We start from the raw sequence: 17,688 nt of genomic DNA on the forward strand, positions 1-17,688 counted from the left end.
CCAGGCTGAGGTCTCATTGGAGTGTCGGGATTCCCCCGGCCCCGCATGCAGCCTTGTTGTCCGTGCAGCCGTCAATGTTTTGCTCGGTTTAGCTCGGTTCCCCTCTGCAAATCGTGGGCACACCTCTCTGACGTGCTCTAAATCAATGGTAAGTTCACTAAGCTCACCAAGTGGGCAGGCCCCACGGCGGGGGGTAGGTGGAAAATGGGGCCAACCCGCAATCGAAACCACCGAGGACCCCTCCCCTGGATGCGAAAATAGCATCCTGCAAGCAGTTCTTCCCCTGTGGTAATCACAAAGTTGTTATCAATCGGCTCGCTGCATATTATAATGTCGATCAAAAAGGTATGTATGATAGTCTTAGGCTCGTCATCTATGCCACTCTAACTGATCGTCGCCCAGGTTATTGTGGTCGGAGCCGGCCCTTCGGGCCTAATTCTTGGCCTGCTCCTCTCTAGACAAGGGATTGAAGTTGAGCTTCTGGATGCTGGCGCAGAATTGGACAAGCAGCCACGTGCAGCTCACTATGCGACCTCCGCGGCCTACGAATTGGCGCGAGCGGGAGTTCTCGACGATGTGAATGCGAGGGGTCTCCAGCCCAAAGCCTTTGCCTGGAGAAAGATAGATACATCATTCATTGCAGGGATTCACCATGACTCTTTGCCAGAGGATTACCCGCATAAGATGGTTGTCCTTCCCCTTGACCGACTGGGAAAGCTGCTGTACGAGCATATCCAGCGCCAGCCGACGGCACAGGTGAAATGGTCGCATCGTGTCGTAAAAATTGGGCAGGATCAGGGTAGGGCCTGGGTGGATGTTGAGACACCAGCGGGCATGCGCAGGTCAGAGGCAGACTATGTGGTTGGCTGTGATGGTGCAAGCAGTACCATTCGACGGGAACTGTTTGGTCCTGAGTACCCTGGCGAAACTCTTAACGCGCAGCTTATCGCGACGAATGTTTGTGGATCTCATCAATTGTTGCCCATTACCCAGCATTGACTATGCTGTTTAGGTGTATTATGACTTCGACCGTTTCGGCTACTGGGACGCCAACTTCATTGTCCACCCGCAGAACTATTACATGGCGGCAAAGATCACCACAGACGGAATGTGGCGAGTCTCATATGCCGATACACCAGGCTTGAGCAAAGAAGAGTACATTTCTCGACAGCCACAACGCTATGAAGAGATTCTGCCAGGCAACCCCAAGCCAGCTGACTACCAGATTACCAATATCAGCCCCTACAAGCTGCAGCAAAGATGCGCGCCCAGCTTTCGCGTGGGCAGAATCCTCCTCGCAGCAGATGCCGCGCATTTGTGTAACCCATTGTAAGTTCTACTTCTGTCCAAGCTCGAATCGGGCGTGACTCTGACCTGGTCTTTTAGTGGTGGTCTGGGTCTAACAGGCGGAATCGCCGACGTCGGAAACCTTTTCGATGCTTTGAATGGTATCCACAAGGGACTGACAGACGAAAAAATCTTGGATAAGTACAGTGAAGTTCGAAAGCGTATCTGGCAAGAAGTCATCGATCCCATGTCGCGTGAGAATCATCGACGACTGCACGACCAGGATCCCGACACAGCGCACAAGAACGATGAATTCTTCAAGATCTGTATTCAGGCAGAGACAGATGACAAGCTCTCGCAAGAGCTGGCCCTCGTGAGTGCTGCCAATTTCATGGTTGTTATTACGATCAGGCTAATGAATACAGGGATTGGATATCTTGAGGCATGACATGACTCAATATTATACGAAGGATAGCACTGGAGGTCCCAAGATGTCTCATCTCTGAATTTGTATTTGTGGCATAATCAGGATTTAGTTGAAATCGGAGATAGAACTGTATCGGTATTGAAATGGAAATATCATGGCGAGATATTGATCCTGATAATCAACGGAGTTTGAAAGAAGCTCTCAGCGTTTTCAGGATAGTCGTGTAGCCCTTTACAAGTTCCACAAAAAGGGACCCCTCATCAAATGGAAACAGATCACTCTGGAAGATTTCAAACTCGACAGCAAACGATGGGTCACGGAGCGGGCTCGGTACATCATCCAGAACAGGGGCCGGTGGGGGCTGCCCGTAGTCTGGTTGAAGAGGATCAAAGACGCGCTGTTCATATTCTAGCAAAGGAAGGCTCCATGAGATTGTAATGGATGGAATGTACCTTGTTAAAATTGCTGGGAAGGCGAAAATTATTCCAGTTAAGTAACTCATCTCTGTAATGAGCGAGGGCCCGTTGTGCCCCTTGTGACATGTCATGTCTTTTTGCTCGGTTGTACATGCCGAATCCAGGGAAACTGAAAGGAGAATGATGTCTTCTGACGTTGGTCCCCTTTTTTCTGATCCGACGCTTCAATATGTCGAGTGTGTAATCGACAAGCTCCGTCAGACCAGCTCTGCTAAAAGAGTGACCTGATGCTTTTGGGGTAGTGTGAACTGTTGTAGGTCGCGACAGAGGTGACTCGGACATGAGCTTGAGATGCTCACATATGCCGAGTGCAGCTGAGATCATATCTTGACTGAAAATCTCGTGGTATGTATTCCAAGCGGCGTCATAGCCGAAAATACGAATACCATAGAGCTGCGAGACAAAGTAGTTCTGGTAGAAGATAATCGAAGCCGAAATGTCCAGGCATGCTTTTGAAATATCAGTGAACGAGGGATGAGGGTGATGGATCTATGTAGGAGAGGTTGTAGAAGAGAAAGCAGAAGCCGGGGGAGGAACACGTCCACAATCACACTTCAACGCGAACCGGGCATTTACTTCGGTGACAGAGTCAGATGGTTTCGTAACAGGCGGAACCTGTTGGAAAACCCTCTTCAAGGACTCCCTTTTGTTTGATCCGCTCGTCTACGTTGCCCTGTGAGCTAGTACGCTGCGAAATGTCATAGCCCGAACGCGCTGGGAAAGCGATTTGGCAAGGCAAATCTGGTAAAGTGAGTCGGTCTCGTCGTCAAGTGGCTTTCCAGATGGCAGTCCCATCATGTCTTCATCAAAGGCAGAATCGTCAAGGTGGCCGGGATTAGAGGCTCAAAGTTGAGCTCCGGGGTCATCATCGGCATGCCGGAGGAGATGGACATTTGAGGGTCCAACTCCACAATGTAATCCACAATCGCCTTCGACACTCTGCTTGGGAAGGAGATAATGTATTCAAATGGTTTTGCGCTGCGTAAACCACGTCTTGCGCATCGGGCAGAATGGGACCATGCTTTTCCCAGTAAACGAGATCGGTTGATGTTGCGAGGCAAAGACGTGCGGTTACTCCGTCGTAGCTTGTGTAGGTCATGTAGAAGACTCCGTCGACTCGAACAACTCGGGGGTCCTCGCAGCCACTTGGTGTTTCATACGGCTCTGTGGGGCTGAAGAACCGGACCGGACTCTCATAGCGTATGAAGTTCCCGCCGTTTGTCGACCACGCGAGACCAATCGATGACGTTTTGGACTTGTTCTGGGCGCGATAGAGCATCCATATCATATCGTCCACGACAATGGCGGTTGGGTTATAGAGGTAGGCAGATTCCCAGTCATGCTCCGGGTTTGGTGACAAGATTGGGTTACTTGGGTATTGCTTAAATCCTAGTATCGGGAAGTATGGTGCCTTGTAGTGAACGTCGCCATCGGCAGAGTCTCTCGTAATGTTTGGGACGGTCGACGAACTCCTGGCTGATGACGAACTGCCTGGCTTCCCTGCATTAACAATAACCAGGAAGAAGACAAAAAAGGACAAGGAATTTGCGAGTCAATGATTTCATTTTCAATAATTGATAGATTTGACTGAGCTGTATTGAATAATTTGTACAGGCAATTTGGTATACAAGAGAAACATGGTCATTTAAATTCATATTTTGGGAGCAACGTCATCGGTCCCACAAAAAAGCCTCTTCCGGCAGTTAGTTTGGCCTGACCTCCGGGGATTTTCTTTTTGTAACTCCGTCAGCACTAGATCAATGCACCTGACGACACCCCGACGGCCCATTCGTCTTAGGAATCAGCATTTGATTACAGCTTTAGGGTTAGTGCCCTATGGTTACGTTCAGCCCTTGGAAGGTGATACTCAGGCAAACGACACCTATAGACCCTTCAAATTTGAAATTAATATCACACCTCCCCAGGGTGGGGTGTACTTACAATAGAATCTCAACAATGAGACCATGCAAGTGAATTGGCTGCATCCAACGTTGATAGACGTCAAAAACCCACCAAATGCTCACCGATCTTAACAACGCGCATGTATTGCCGGCAAGGGGGAAATGGTTCAATATGGTGATCAACAACGTTCAACCCGATGGTGGCACCAAAGTTGCTCACTCCATGCATTTACCAGAGTTATGGAATGGGTCAATCAAGACAGACAATCCCCTGCGGCAGGATTCGGCCATGTTACACCCAGACACGAGTCACCTATTTCTTCAGAAACATACCAAGCTGAGGCCTAAACCTTTGGCCGCCCGGATTTGATAGACAGTGTAGTCCGGTGACCGTTGACGGACGAACAAGTTTGGACGGTTGTTCATACGAATCGAGATTTCAGTGATCGCATTGTTGCCTATGTTGACGTTGGTCGTTAGGCCCATGGTATCCCACGGTTGCATCTCGATCAATGCCACGGAGCTGAGGATTTCCGCGTCGATTGCCGTATGTTCGGAGGTAAGAAATTTCTTGTGACCGAGTTCTGCGACCTTCTGGCCTTCTGCGTACTCAACCAGGCACCGCAACTTGGGTCCGCTGGGTAGCGAGTAGGTCGAAGAGAGAATTCCCGGAGGCATCTTTAAAAGATCCTCTGAGGGACCATGTTCGAGAAGAGTTTCTCGCCATCGTCCCTTGCGATCTGGTGCGTTGGAGGTGGCGGTCATGGCACCGTACCAACAAAACACTTTCCTGCTTCTCGCATCGCCGTAGATCACACTGACTGATGAAGCTTGCGCGTGCAGCTCCGCATCCATTCTTAAATATCGAGTATCTCCTCGCGAGGGTTGTTCAGGCGTGGAATAATCCGGCGCAGTGGGGAAAAGGGCAGAAGATCGTGCGGGGGCTACCGACGGAGGACGATGGAATTCATTTCACTGCCGAGGTATCAGATGGTGTCATTTGGGGATGCAGTGATAATCGCCTTTGGTTCCAGAGATTGGTAGCTTCGCCCACTTTAAAGTTTGGGCCAGCTCTATCGATATAGGAGCCAACCATTGAGCGTGTTCTCCTTGGGGGGATTTGATACATGGGGGCCAATACCCCATGTTATCATTTCGTCGCAACCGGGAGAGTACAACGGGTAGACACATCCGTCGTGCAGGTGGACAGGTATGAGAGTGAAGCTGCCTCGCCGGCTTTCAACGTTATCCTTCACGGGTGCTTGCCTGAGGCCGCAGCATCACATGGCATGTCCCCTTCCTACATCGACAGCTGTCGGCTTACACCAGCCCCACATCCCAAGTACTCCGAGTCGGATGCCAATTTGAGCGGTGCTTAGAACGGGCATTGGCTTCGGCATAGATGCGGCCTCGAGCCTGGTCGGAGTCACATTTGATTCGTCTACCTTCGGCCATCATGGCAGCCCATGAAGTGGCTTCGCTGAATCCCTTCCTAGGGATTCTTCAAAGGCTCCGGGACAACTTCCTCCAGACCAAGATTACCTTTTAACAAGATTACCTTTTAACAAACTCCTAGTCAGAATCCTGCCCAAATCTACATTACACCCGTTTCAACACAGTCCCAAATACAAGTTCTTCTTGAGCAAATGGGCATCTATCCAGCTTTCATAAAGTCAGAGGATTGAAAAGAATGCCCACAACATATGAACCACCTCCCGTGAATGCTATCGAGCACTGATGCGCTCAGGCGGAACCGGATGTCTTGTTCACCTCATACCGAGGCCGACGCTTGCTTATCTTGTCTTGTTTATTTGAGGGTTTCTTTCGTACCCAGAGGGACATTTTTTTTGCAGTCTGCAACTTGCAGATTCTCGGCAAAATCTCGCGATGGTACTGTCTATCGTTTCAGCTAGAGCGATCGGCAAGCGAACGGTGTGATGTTTATCGGCGCCGAAAAAGCCTCTGGTTGGTGATGGGAATTATATTTGGACTTTGACCCACTTCGACTCAGGATTGAGGCATTTGGGGTCCTTCAAGTATTTCCGCGCGACAAGTTTCGAACGAAACATGATGCGAATTGGCACAAATTGCTCACCAAATGCTTGAAACTGGCCCAGTGTCAACTATCGGGCCCAATTGCAGCTCTGAGGACTGCAGACTAGCATTCATCGAATTTCGAGTCACCCCGATATTCTAAAATGATATCCTAGATTTTGAAACCCGGGGCAAAGCTACCCCTGCTTCTGATCTTTTAGGGGACCAATTTCGAGCGATTTCACGAGCAAGCCTGGAACAACCTCCATTTTTACGCCAAGAAGTCGACACAGCAAAATGTATTTAAAGGTGGGTGTTCGTTGTCTTCGAAATAACAACTCCAAACCAACTTCATCAACCATCCTACCAATCTTTTTCACATCCACCCAATCCAAACTTTTTCCCTCTTCAGAATGGTTGCCGCCAAGCTCCTCTTCGTCTCCCTTTTTGCCCTCGGCCAGGGCGTGATGGGTCTCGCTGCTGCTGGTGGCTCCTCGCGGCATTCTGTCCAGCATTGATAAAATCGACAACTCCTGCGTGACCCTCAACAAGACACTGTCCGACTTCTCCAGCGACGGTGATGTCATGGGTACCGCCCTGAAGCTCCAGAGACAAGCCGGAGGATCTCCTGGACGAGATCAAGGTCGGCAAGGAGACGGCCAGCAAGATTGACTCCCTCAACTCCTCCGACTCCGACAAGCTCGAGGAAGCCGTCAACTCTCTCTCCCAGATAGTCTTCTCCTCCCTGCTTGACGGATTTGTCGCCAAGAAGTCTGTCTTCCAAAAAGCTGTCCTAGGCCGCTCTGCCGACGGTCTCGTCGAGAAAGACCTCAGGGACCTCAAGGATGCCACCGATGGATTCGGAAATGCCATCATCAGTATCATCTCTAGCGACTTCAAGAAGGATGCTCCTCACATCGTGGAGGACCTCGACAACCACTTCGACCATGCGATCAAGGCTTTCTCGTCTTGAATCATGGTCATCGCTAGGCACGAGTTCTCGAATGGAAAGTGACACGTCGAATATGAGATCTTTTAGGGTAATCATAGATGTTTCCACTGGCTCTCCGAGGGTCAGATGACTGATCAAACTAATATATGAATGAAATGAATGGCGAAGAATGTGGCTGAGTACATTATCAGGGTATAATGTATATTTCAACAATATCTGGAATTCCTATGAAATATCATCTGAGCCTCTTCAAGTCAGTAATTATACCAATTGAAAACACACTGTGTAGGCCATCCCTGCCGTTTCTGGATATCATTGAACTGACGTACCATCGTGCCTGTCTTCCTTATTTTCCTTTTATCAAACCTTTTTCTATGCTCCAAAGAACTCAGTTATGTTCAGTGTTTTTGTGAAGACTTCGAGTGATCAGAACAAGTTGTTTGAAGATAATAAAGCAAAAGCTATTACTCAGCGCTATTGTTGTTTGTCCGATGTTGATATAAGGTTCACAGGTTCAAACAAAGACGGCCATTTGTTCGAAAGATTTGCAACCAAGCCTATTGTCATGATTATGTAACAAAAAGATTCGATCTTCTTCAGGAGACTGAACCTAGCTCTTCTGGTGTATTTAAGCAGCCAATATTCGAGTCTCACTAAATTTTTACTTCTCATAAAACATTGGAATTTATTATTCTTAACCGCTTCATCAATTTCCGAAATTTTGACACCAGTTTGTTCATTACTGACAAAATGCTACCCATTTATACCAACAATTCTACAGACTACTATATCCTAGAGTATAGTATGGCTCTCTGGTTAAACGTTCGATTTGTCCCCCGTGATAGCGACATGTCAGACAGAGAAATTCTTGAGAAAATACGCGATTGTCTTCAAACTCTCCAGTTTACGATCTCTCCTTACTCTAAAATGCTCCGCCAAGGATGCGTTTTCTCAGTTGAGATTGAAGGCCCCTTCCAAAGCACCAAGGACATTTATGAAGGGGCACGCGTAATTATTGATGGCTGGTTGCAGGCTGTAGATGAACAGGGACTCCCCTTCTCGCGCTGGGAAATTTTCAAATTCTGAGTCGTCCTAAAAGTGTACAAACAGGTAATCCATAAGCCGGCACTCAAGCTTTGTCCAGGAGGCTCTTCATAGGCCGTTTCATGGATGTGATTTTGTAGCTGAGGTCGGGGATTAGTAGAGAAACCTGTTCTCTTATGTTACTCATTTTAAGGACTTATGCTGCTTTGCCTATCAGTAATTGAATGATGGGTATGCTAAGAAATAGCCTAGAGATACTGGGAAACTGTCTGGAGATACTGTCTGGAAAAGATAGGATCCTGGTCTGAGGCATCAGAGCATACTAGTAGTAGTTCCGCAATCACGGGACCGCAACAGAGGCTTAACCAACCAGACCGCATAGGTGATGAGATTCCCGTCCAATATTATCGCAGGACGAGTTGGTCTCGAGCCGGTTTGCCACTCTGGAGTGCTTCTCGTCGCACCGCAATTATTTCCGAGCGCTTTCACATTGATGCCATGTTCTCTCATAGTGGTCAAAACCATCAATCTTTCTTTCTTTTCGTAGAATATATGACTTAAAAAGTTTCTCAATTTTTCAAGCGTTCGAATAATATTTAACCCTGCCCCTTTGTGGTTTAATTCACAAACTGAGTGAGCGTAACATTGTCGCATCGGGAAGCTCTCACAAGACTCATTGGGCTTTTGGACCAAGATCATCGTGGCTTAGATTGTTTTGATGATGGTTACTGTTGGTATCACCTGCTAGGTACTGTGTACACAGTTAAGTGGACAGTGTGTATGCTTCCAAAGCAAAAGTCAATTGATTCATGTAGATAGATGTTCCTTCTCAGTCATAGTTGGAAAACACCCCTAGATCCCACACTCCGGGCCTTCGGCGGTCACAACACCGGGGCCGCAGCCCAGCGCAAGAATGCGTATACCAAGCAAGGGATGTTATCCATCGGTCGCTAGCAGTGGGTCACCGCTAGTTTGTTCTGACAGGAGGATATATCCCGACAGTTACTGTACGCTGTCAGGAAATGTAGGGAACCTTGGAAGTCAATTTGAGAAAATTTTTATAATTCAAGACACCAAGCACCACCCTGCTGAAATTGGGAAGCGAGCTTTCGCCGCTATCACCTTCCGTAGTACCCGGATACCACCAACCCTCAGGAAGGTTGCCTCGACGGTGTTTTCGACAAAGAACATGGGTATCTTGCCGATAGGCATTCGTTCATCTTCCACCATACTTTCCAATTGATGGAGACAGCACAATTCTTTGCCTTCGGATGGGAACAAGAGATTTTGTTACCAAACAAGATGTTTTGGGCACAGTCTTGGACAAAGAGCATTGTTCCTACCCTAAACAAAGAGATCATTTCTGATATGCCACGATAAGTGACGATATTTCACACCACCTCTCGACTCCAACTATTTAGAGGTCTTCGGATACCCTCAGCATTGTGATCTCCACCAGCTCAACAATAACTAATAACTACCTGACAAACAGATAAGTCTCTTTGGAACTATCTTCGTTAACATCGAACAGAGTCGCTATTTATCGTTACTGGACATCGGCAAAATGTCTTCTCAAACTTGCCACGACCTGGTGGGTACGTTCTATTTTGAAGGATGCCGATGTTAATTCGGACCTTATTCAGCTACATTTGAAGATGTTGGTAGACATCGATAAATGAACACCCATCACCTTCTCCCGTATTCACACCGGAGAGAGACCACTAGTGCTCCCTGTCTTAATAATGGTTGAAGTGTACACCCTCGAATCGATCCTTGATGTGGCTCGAACAACTATTGAGATCCGATTTCAGAACCTGGAGGTTGATGGGCCGCAGTTCACTAAAGAGGAAATCTTTCCATGGCTCGCTTGAAGATCTACTTTAACTCTTTATCTGTATCATTCGTTTTTTACATTCTGTTTTAGCGCGTTGCATTTGCAATACTGGATGCTTGCTGAAGGCATTGGTCGGTACGAAACCGCAGCCCCACGACGCAAGATAAGGTATTGGCATCTGCATTATCATCAATAAGGTTCTGTCTTCGATTCGCAAATTGTATTTAATGAATAACTAGAGGCATAGGTTCGTAGAATTGAAATACTATAATCGCTGACAGTGAAACAGTTATTCAACCCGTATCAGATATGAAGATGATCCCTAAAAACTCGGGTACTGTTGCCCGATCATATCGAACAGGGAATCAAAATTAGCCCCTTGTAGCAAATCCACCATGTTTAAATCGAAACTCGAGCCCCCAGCCAGCTGACTAGAGTCCGTCTGCTGGAAATCGAGCGCCAAGGAGGAGGGAGCGCCTGCCGGCCCTAGGTCCATGCCAAGTCCGATCGACTGATAAGGTCTTTGAACAGTCTCATGGACAGTCCCTGTACCTAGAAAATTTGCATTCAAAGAAACGCCCGCCATTTCCGTATATGGACCCTCGGTTTGTGGTGCTCGCCTTTGTGTACTATTGGCTTCGAAGGGTGTTTTTTGCGAGTTCGTCCGTGATTCGGCCGAACGATTGTTCAGTTGTGCTCTTCTCTGTTCACGCTGTTCTGAAGGATTCAAGGGCTCTCCTTCTTCTCGTCGCATTATTGCGTAAGCATGAGCTTTCGCTGCTGCATCGGGCTCGTTCTCTGCTTCGCGGATCTTCGCAGCTAGCAACGAAAGTGCAATTTCACAGTGTCTAGCCGTTTCCCATTGGGTAGACATCTGATGCAGGAAGTTCGAGCAAGACTCGATCTCTCTGATACAAATTAGTTCTTTGACTCTGAGCTGATTGAACTGGGTTGATCGGTGACTTACTGTAAACCCTTCGCAACAACGTATTGGTTAAGCTGGCAAGCAAAAGCCAAGACTAATCCCGACATCCACGCTGCGGACAAGAAGCCAGGCCAAAATAGAGCCTGTCTGGTTTGGGCTTGGCTCCTCAGTGCAGCTAAAATACCCCTAGCGGCACCAATGCACGTCTGTAATCCCGAGCAAAAGTCTGCTGATGTAGGATCCAAGGACAACGATGGGCGGTGGATGATGAGAATAAGATGCTGGTATAGCACAGTAAAGAAGGGGCTGAAGTCGAATGCAGCTTCTGTGTCTCTAACTGCTTCTGGCATCTTTCCTTGCAACTCAAGTGGCAAACTATTCCACCATTTATGCACATCCGTCACCAGGAACAACACAGAGCTTCGGCGAACAGACCGAACAAGTATAGACTTGTGAAAAAGCTCCAGAGCCCGACCGGTGAGTGTTCCAGAGTAGACATAGCTTGCCAGTACGATTTCCTTCTTGTGATTCGCTGCCTCGTGGTCGGACCGCGATACGTCTTCCACTGACTGAGACGGTGAACGCGTACTGTTCCCTTCTTTGCCGCTTTCAGATACCTCTACCGGTGTCGAGCCCACACTCTGTGCATTTTTGTTGACGTTTGGGTTCATGCGGTGTCGTGGAGAGTGCAATTCTGGCGCAGCAGGCAAGCACACATCAATATCCGAATCCTGGATTCCCAAAGGCAGCCCCAATGCCTGGCTGAGGTAGCGATCAATCGCATACGCACACCAGAAGATTCGCTTCCTCAGCTGTCTGTCGTGGGATGAGAGCTGGGTGTACCGGAACGGACAGCGATGTAGTCCGGCATGGAGCACACAGCGCAAGACACAGCCGCCAAAGGTGGACGCCAGCCTGAGTGACATGGTAGCAACAAGGTATACCTGGACAGCTAGTAGTGCCTGCAAGGAAGCAATATCATGTCGAGTTGCAAGGACTGAGAGTAACGGCGCCATGTTGGCCGGTGGCTGGATCCGGGATTCTGCCGGAAGCTCCAGATCAGGGCGCAGGAGGCTTCCCAGATTGAAAATACATTGTAGAATCACTGTCCAGCAGAGGCTCCGATGACCTGATTCAACAGTGTCTTGGATCAATTGATCTGATGCGTCACTGGAGTATAGCCTTTCCATGGCCTGCAGGAAGGTGGGACCATGTAGGAATGGAAAGAGGGGATGCCAGACTTTGAAGTACATCATCATGAGTTCCCTTGCCAGCTCCAAGGGCGGTGCTTGACCCAAGGAGGAGACAATGGCCGGATCGCGTCTCCATTGTAGCGGGGAATGCCTCGCCTCCACCGAGGGAATGGGGTCTTCTCGAGAAGATGACGTGCGACGTCGCTTGCGCTGGGGTGAGTCTTCGGCACCCATCAGGGTGTCTTCTGCCAGAGGAAACTCTGCCTCTGAAGACCCTTTAGCATCCTGGCCATTTGAAAAGGCCCTTTTGACGGTATTAATGAAGTAGACGCCGCTGGAGGAGCCAACGAACTGACTGTCCTCGTTGGAGTTGGCCGTCAAGGACCCAATCTCGGAGGTTTCGGGCACATAATCTGGCGGCTCCATAGCGAGCTGGGCATATCGCCCCGATTTCCGTAACTGCTTGAAGATCTCAAGTCCTTTATCTTGCCCGTGGGCTCAAGGCTCAAGAGGCGTGAACGTGAAGCATCCCGTCTCTTGTGGTCATGGATCATGGACCTGCTTAGTCATGCAAACCCGATAACGTAACACCCGTAAGCGAGTGGATCGATCGTGTAAGCCAGCGGATCACCTACCCAATTACCCTACCACGAAAATATATATCAAATAACCACCAACCAATATATTCAATTAACACTGTTCACACACTAATTAGGGCACCTATTCTCTTATTCCCTATATTCCAACAATTTGAACACCTCGGCGGCGCTCTCTGATTGGCCGAATTCGCTACCGCAGCCGCCGCCGTATAGTCTATGATCTCTGCTTCAACACCATTTGTCTCCTTCTCAATACGCTCCTGAGCCTCACCAACAGTCATCCCACCATTATTAGCTATTCGCCGATTTGGTAATGCCATTTTTCGCTTTTGATGGGCATTTTCAGCGCATAACCGCTCATTCACATTGCTTACTAGAGCAACCTGATGAATTGCTTGTTCAGCGCCCTTGATTAGCTGCAGTAACGCAATTTTAGCAGGAATTGGGGGCGTATATGAGCGTTGCCGTAGTAGTGCTTTGATTGAAGAAGCCTGCCGTCGGATATCAACTGGATGAATTGGCGTGTGAGGTATGAAATCGCGGCTACTATCACTACCACGGCTGGTTGGAGGGGTAGGTGTTCGAAGCTGAATATCAAGAATATTAAGCACTCGCTGTGGCTCATATGGTATAAGGCCTGCAGCGGCGAAGCTATTTGATATCGTAGCTGGTTTATATGCCTCTGTACGCGTCTGAGGATATGAGGCCAGAAAATCAAGCTTATCAATATGATTAACACCATTTCGCATCTTAGCCTGAACGTGTTGTCCGTATAGCCGTTTTAAAACAGCAAAACAGCCAATATCAAGAGGTTGAAGTAAATGAGAAGAGTGCGGAGGCATACAGATTGGAATAATCTGGTTTTGCTGGCAAATATCGTCGAATTGAGGTGTAACATGGCTTCCGTGGCCATCCATCACTAATAGCCGCCATACCCCATGTCGACAGTTGGTAGTATGCGGAATAAAGTGTTTTTCAAGCCAAGCAAGACTAATTTGATCCGTAGTCCAGCCATTTGCACTAACTTCAAAGCGCCAGTCTCTTGGCGTAGTAGTAAACCACGCTGAGTTGAAGTTTTTGCCTTTAAAGATAATAGTCGGCGGGAGAACATTAGATCGGTTAATACACTCGATCGCTGTAACCCACTCTCGATTACCTGGCTGTATAAGCTTCCTTTTGCCATAGTATTCAGCACGTGTGACTACACGTGAAGTGCTTGCTAGGCCCATTGCGAAGCCAGCTTCGTCAAAATTCCAGATATCATTCTCATGAATACCATATTGAATAATGACCTGTCGGAATCGATCAAACCACTCTTGTATAATCTTCGGATCCTCACATAACGCGCGTTTGTAGTCATATCGACGTGAAAAACGTGTTTTGAGCTCAGGGCAGCGTTGGATATAGTTATTTACCCATTTACTACCAACCGACTGAGGCGTGCGTTCTCCACGTTTTAAGAGCAGTATATTGGCCATTTCTCGCACCATATCTTGCCTAGGCGCAATACCACGTGAATCCAGCGAAATTATCCATTTTTGAAGCGATTACTCTTCCAATTGGGTTAATTTGTGGTTGTTGGCGTGTGTGGTAGAGCGAAACGCGCCTCCGTTCATACGGCGTTGTAGTGTGGTATATGGAACGTCGAATTGCTTCGCTGCTTCGCGAATAGAAGTAATTTCGTTATTTTTGAGAGCTTGTATAGCAAGTAGGATTCGGCCTTCCTGCTCAGACGAATTTTGTTGAGATTGAGTGCGAATTGGTGGCATGGTACGTGGTTGAATAGGACGTGTTGCAGAACGCGGTCGGAAATTGGGCGGGTGATCCACTCGCTTACGGGTTACGTTATGGGGAGCTTCGCTTTACAACTCTCGGTTTTATGCATGGTGAGTTACAAAACAGAGGGAGATTGCAAATTAAGTGGGCATTCGACGTTCCTGTTTTTCTTCAAAGGCTGCGCTCTCGACCTGGGCACAGTGAGAAGGACGAAGAACGCCCATTCGTGGGGAAAACATGTCTCTATGTTACAAGGTGAGAGAAGACTGAAAAATTCTGAAGAAAAAAGATAAACGTGAACCACAAATTCGGTGGACAGGAAGCGAAAGACGTCACAACTCCCTCCCAGTAGACAATAAGAAAAAGGATAGAAAAAAAAAGAAAGTAGATCCTAAGAAACCCACGTCCAGCGCCCAAAAGAAAACTTTTACCGACCCCGAGTTACGGTGTAGTGTCCCGTGAAGCTTGTCCTCGAGATATCCAAGGCAGGAAGAAAGATAGGTTCCAAACTGGGTGTACGATAGAAGGAGGCAAAGATGATGAAATCGAAGTCGTGCCGCGTTCACTAAACCACCCAAAGGTGACTGCCTAAGACAAGAAACTTTTCAAACCGAGGGATATCGAGATCGGAGGGAAAAAGGAGCAGAGCGAGAAAGGTTTAACAGTAGAAAGGAAATGAAATAAGGAAAGGTCATCAAAACGTGCGTTCAGAAGGTTCCGAATGAGGCAGGCGTAGACCATGAAGTCCAGCACATCCTCCGAGTCGCCTGATTGAGACACGTCGTTTAAGACTTGTTCTCCTCCGAGGAAGCCTCCTTGGGCTTGGCCTCAGCAGCCTCACCCTCGGTACCCTTGTTCTTCATGTACTCGTCATAAACGCTCAGAGCCTCGTCAACCTTGGCGCGGAGAGCCTCGTCATCATCAAGCCTAGTGAGATTCATTAGCAACCAACCCATTGTCGAATTTTGAGCCGGAGAGAGGATGTGAAACTTACAGGCCAAGCAGCTCAGTGTTGTCCATCTCCAAAAGCATACCAGTAATCTTCCCAGCCAGCTCGGGCTGCTGAGCCTGGATCTTAGGGTAGAGAGCTTCACCGAGCATCTGCTTCTGCTGGGGAGCGGGAGCGGCGGCGATGCCACCAGCAACACCCTCAGCGGTCTGAGTAGCGGGGGCGGGCTGGCCGCGGCCCTGACCACGACCCATACCCTGGGGACCACCACGGCCGTAGCCGGGGCCGCCACGCATGCCCTGGCCCATAGGCATACCAGGAACCTGACCACGGCCACCAGAGCCACGGCCGAACTGAGCCTGCATAGGGTAGCCCATGCCGTTAGGCATGCCACCGGGAACCTGCATACCCATGGGCATGCCCTGGAAGTTGGGGGGAATCTGCTGGTTGGGGCCCATGCCACGACCGCCCTGCTGAGGGAAGCCGCCGGGGTACTGACCGGGACGTCCACCCGGGATGCCAGCCATGACCATGCCGGGCTGGGGAGGGAAGGGCATGCCACCACGCTGGGCGCCGGGGATGAAGCCCTGCTGACCGGGGCCGTAGAAGACGGCGGGCTGCATGTAAGGCTGGGGCATACCGGCAGCGGCGGCGGCCTGCTGCTGGCGAATGGTGTTGCGGGCCTGGATGCTGGCCTCGAGCTGGCTGCGGCGAACATCCTTGCGCTGGGCAAGAGCAACGTAGAGAGGCTTGCCGTTGACCATACGCTGATTCATCTCGGTCACAGCCTTGGAGGCCTCATCGGGGCTGCTGAAGCAGACGAAGCCGAAGCCCTTGCTCTTTCCAAGAAGCTTCTTCTCGGACTTCTCGCCTTCCTTCTCCTCACCCTCTTCGCCCTCCTCCTTCTTCTCTTCGGTCTTCTCCTCATCCTTCTTCTCACTCTTCTCCTCGTCCTTCTTCTCCTCGGTCTTCTCCTCAGACTTCTCGCCCTCCTTCTCCTCGGCCTCGGGAGTAGGGGTACGGTCGGTCACGGAGTCGCGCATAACTTTGGCGGAGGTGATGGTGCCGTAGGGGTTGAAGAGCTCACGGAGCTTCTCGTCATCAACATCGTCAGTCAGGTTCTTGACGTACAGGTTGACACCCTGGTACTTGGAGGCCTTCTCAAGGCGGGCGGCCTCGTACTGCTTGCGCAGCTCCTCCTCACGCTCGTGCTTCTTCTGGGCACGGCCAACATAGAGCTTCTGGCTCTTGATCTCCTTCTCGTTCATCTCGTCAACGGCGGCCTGCGCGCTCTCGTGGGTGGAATAGTTGACGAAACCGAAGCCACGGCTCTTGCCCTCCTGGTCGTGGCTGAGGGTAGCGGAGGTGATCTCACCGAACTTCTCGAACATGGTGCGGAACTCCTCGTCGGGGATCTCAGTGTCGAGGTTCTTGACGTAGATGTTGGTGAAGTTGGCCTTCATCTCCTCGAACTTGCTCTGGCGGTCCTTCTTGGAGATGTGGTGGCCAACGAAAACCTTCTTGTCGTTCAGAAGCATGCCGTTAACGTGCTTGATGGCGTTGTTGGCAGCCTCGGCGGTCTCGTAGTGGACGAAGCCGTAGCCCTTGGAGTTGGCGAACTCATCCTGAGCGACCTTGCAGCTCAGAATGTTACCGAACGCAGCGAAGGTGTCGTGGAGGGCCTTGTTGTCGATGGCGCTGTCCAGGTTCTTGATGAAAACGTTACCCTGGCCAGTCTTGCGCAGGGCGGGATCACGCTGGGACCACATGATACGGCAGGGCTTGCCCTTGATGAGGGTGTAGTTCAGGTCCTCCAGAGCCCGCTCGCCATCAGCCGTGTTGTTGTAGTTAACGTAGGCGTAGCCGAGGGAGCGGCGGGTGACGGCGTCACGGCAGACACGGATGGAGGCGACCTGGCCGATGGAGGAGAAGAGCTCGTAGAGCATGGCCTCGGTGACGGAGGGGTCAAGCTCGCCGACGTAGAGAGAAGCCGAGTGAGGCTGGTTGTTGGCGGCACCAGAGCCCTCGGTGCTGGTCTCGGGGGCGGCGGCAGCAGCCGGGGCACCGTTGGCCTCGGGGGAGCCGTTGACATTGTTGTCAGTGGCGGTGGGGGTGGTCGCAGCTTCAGCGGACATTTTGGCGGGATGTAGTTTTCTTTTTTACTTCAGCGGTGTTAGCGTAATTTTTTTTTTTTTTTTTTCGCCGAGTTCAGAGTTGTGGGGAAGTGTAGAAGAAAGGCTTCCAGCGAAGGTTACACTGCATCCAAATGCAGCCTCTTTGGTGAGGTCGCT

General features: G+C 49.7%; 5 protein-coding genes across 5 annotated transcripts; 2 read left to right on the forward strand and 3 right to left on the reverse strand.

Moving 5' to 3' along the window:
• Positions 1 to 330: 330 nt before the first annotated feature.
• Positions 331 to 1,735, forward strand: N7532_010704 (FAD-dependent oxidoreductase; the record flags this gene model as incomplete). The annotated part of the gene is made up of 4 exons (XM_056623195.1): positions 331 to 345; positions 403 to 957; positions 1,013 to 1,329; positions 1,387 to 1,735. The coding sequence occupies 4 exons, from the start codon at positions 331 to 333 to the stop codon at positions 1,733 to 1,735; spliced, it is 1,236 nt and encodes a 411-aa protein (XP_056470611.1).
• Positions 1,736 to 4,412: 2,677 nt separating this feature from the next.
• N7532_010705 (uncharacterized protein) lies at positions 4,413 to 4,946 on the reverse strand (the record flags this gene model as incomplete). The annotated part of the gene is made up of 1 exon (XM_056623196.1): positions 4,413 to 4,946. One exon carries the CDS (start codon positions 4,944 to 4,946, stop codon positions 4,413 to 4,415), a length of 534 nt encoding a protein of 177 aa, XP_056470612.1.
• A 1,592-nt stretch (positions 4,947 to 6,538) lies between these two features.
• On the forward strand, positions 6,539 to 7,098 carry N7532_010706 (cell wall mannoprotein 1 family protein; the record flags this gene model as incomplete). The annotated part of the gene is made up of 3 exons (XM_056623197.1): positions 6,539 to 6,611; positions 6,698 to 6,714; positions 6,763 to 7,098. 3 exons carry the CDS (start codon positions 6,539 to 6,541, stop codon positions 7,096 to 7,098), a joined length of 426 nt encoding a protein of 141 aa, XP_056470613.1.
• A 3,179-nt stretch (positions 7,099 to 10,277) lies between these two features.
• On the reverse strand, positions 10,278 to 12,499 carry N7532_010707 (transcription factor domain-containing protein; the record flags this gene model as incomplete). Its single annotated transcript, XM_056623198.1, has 2 exons — positions 10,278 to 10,863; positions 10,923 to 12,499. 2 exons carry the CDS (start codon positions 12,497 to 12,499, stop codon positions 10,278 to 10,280), a joined length of 2,163 nt encoding a protein of 720 aa, XP_056470614.1.
• Positions 12,500 to 15,233: 2,734 nt separating this feature from the next.
• Positions 15,234 to 17,532, reverse strand: pab1 (polyadenylate-binding protein; the record flags this gene model as incomplete). Its single annotated transcript, XM_056623199.1, has 2 exons — positions 15,234 to 15,375; positions 15,443 to 17,532. The coding sequence occupies 2 exons, from the start codon at positions 17,530 to 17,532 to the stop codon at positions 15,234 to 15,236; spliced, it is 2,232 nt and encodes a 743-aa protein (XP_056470615.1).
• Between the last annotated feature and the right edge of the window lie 156 nt (positions 17,533 to 17,688).

This window comes from Penicillium argentinense (genome assembly GCF_028826775.1).
Source record: "Penicillium argentinense strain IBT 30761 chromosome Unknown utg000010l_segment0_segment0, whole genome shotgun sequence".
NCBI lineage: Eukaryota > Fungi > Ascomycota > Eurotiomycetes > Eurotiales > Aspergillaceae > Penicillium > Penicillium argentinense.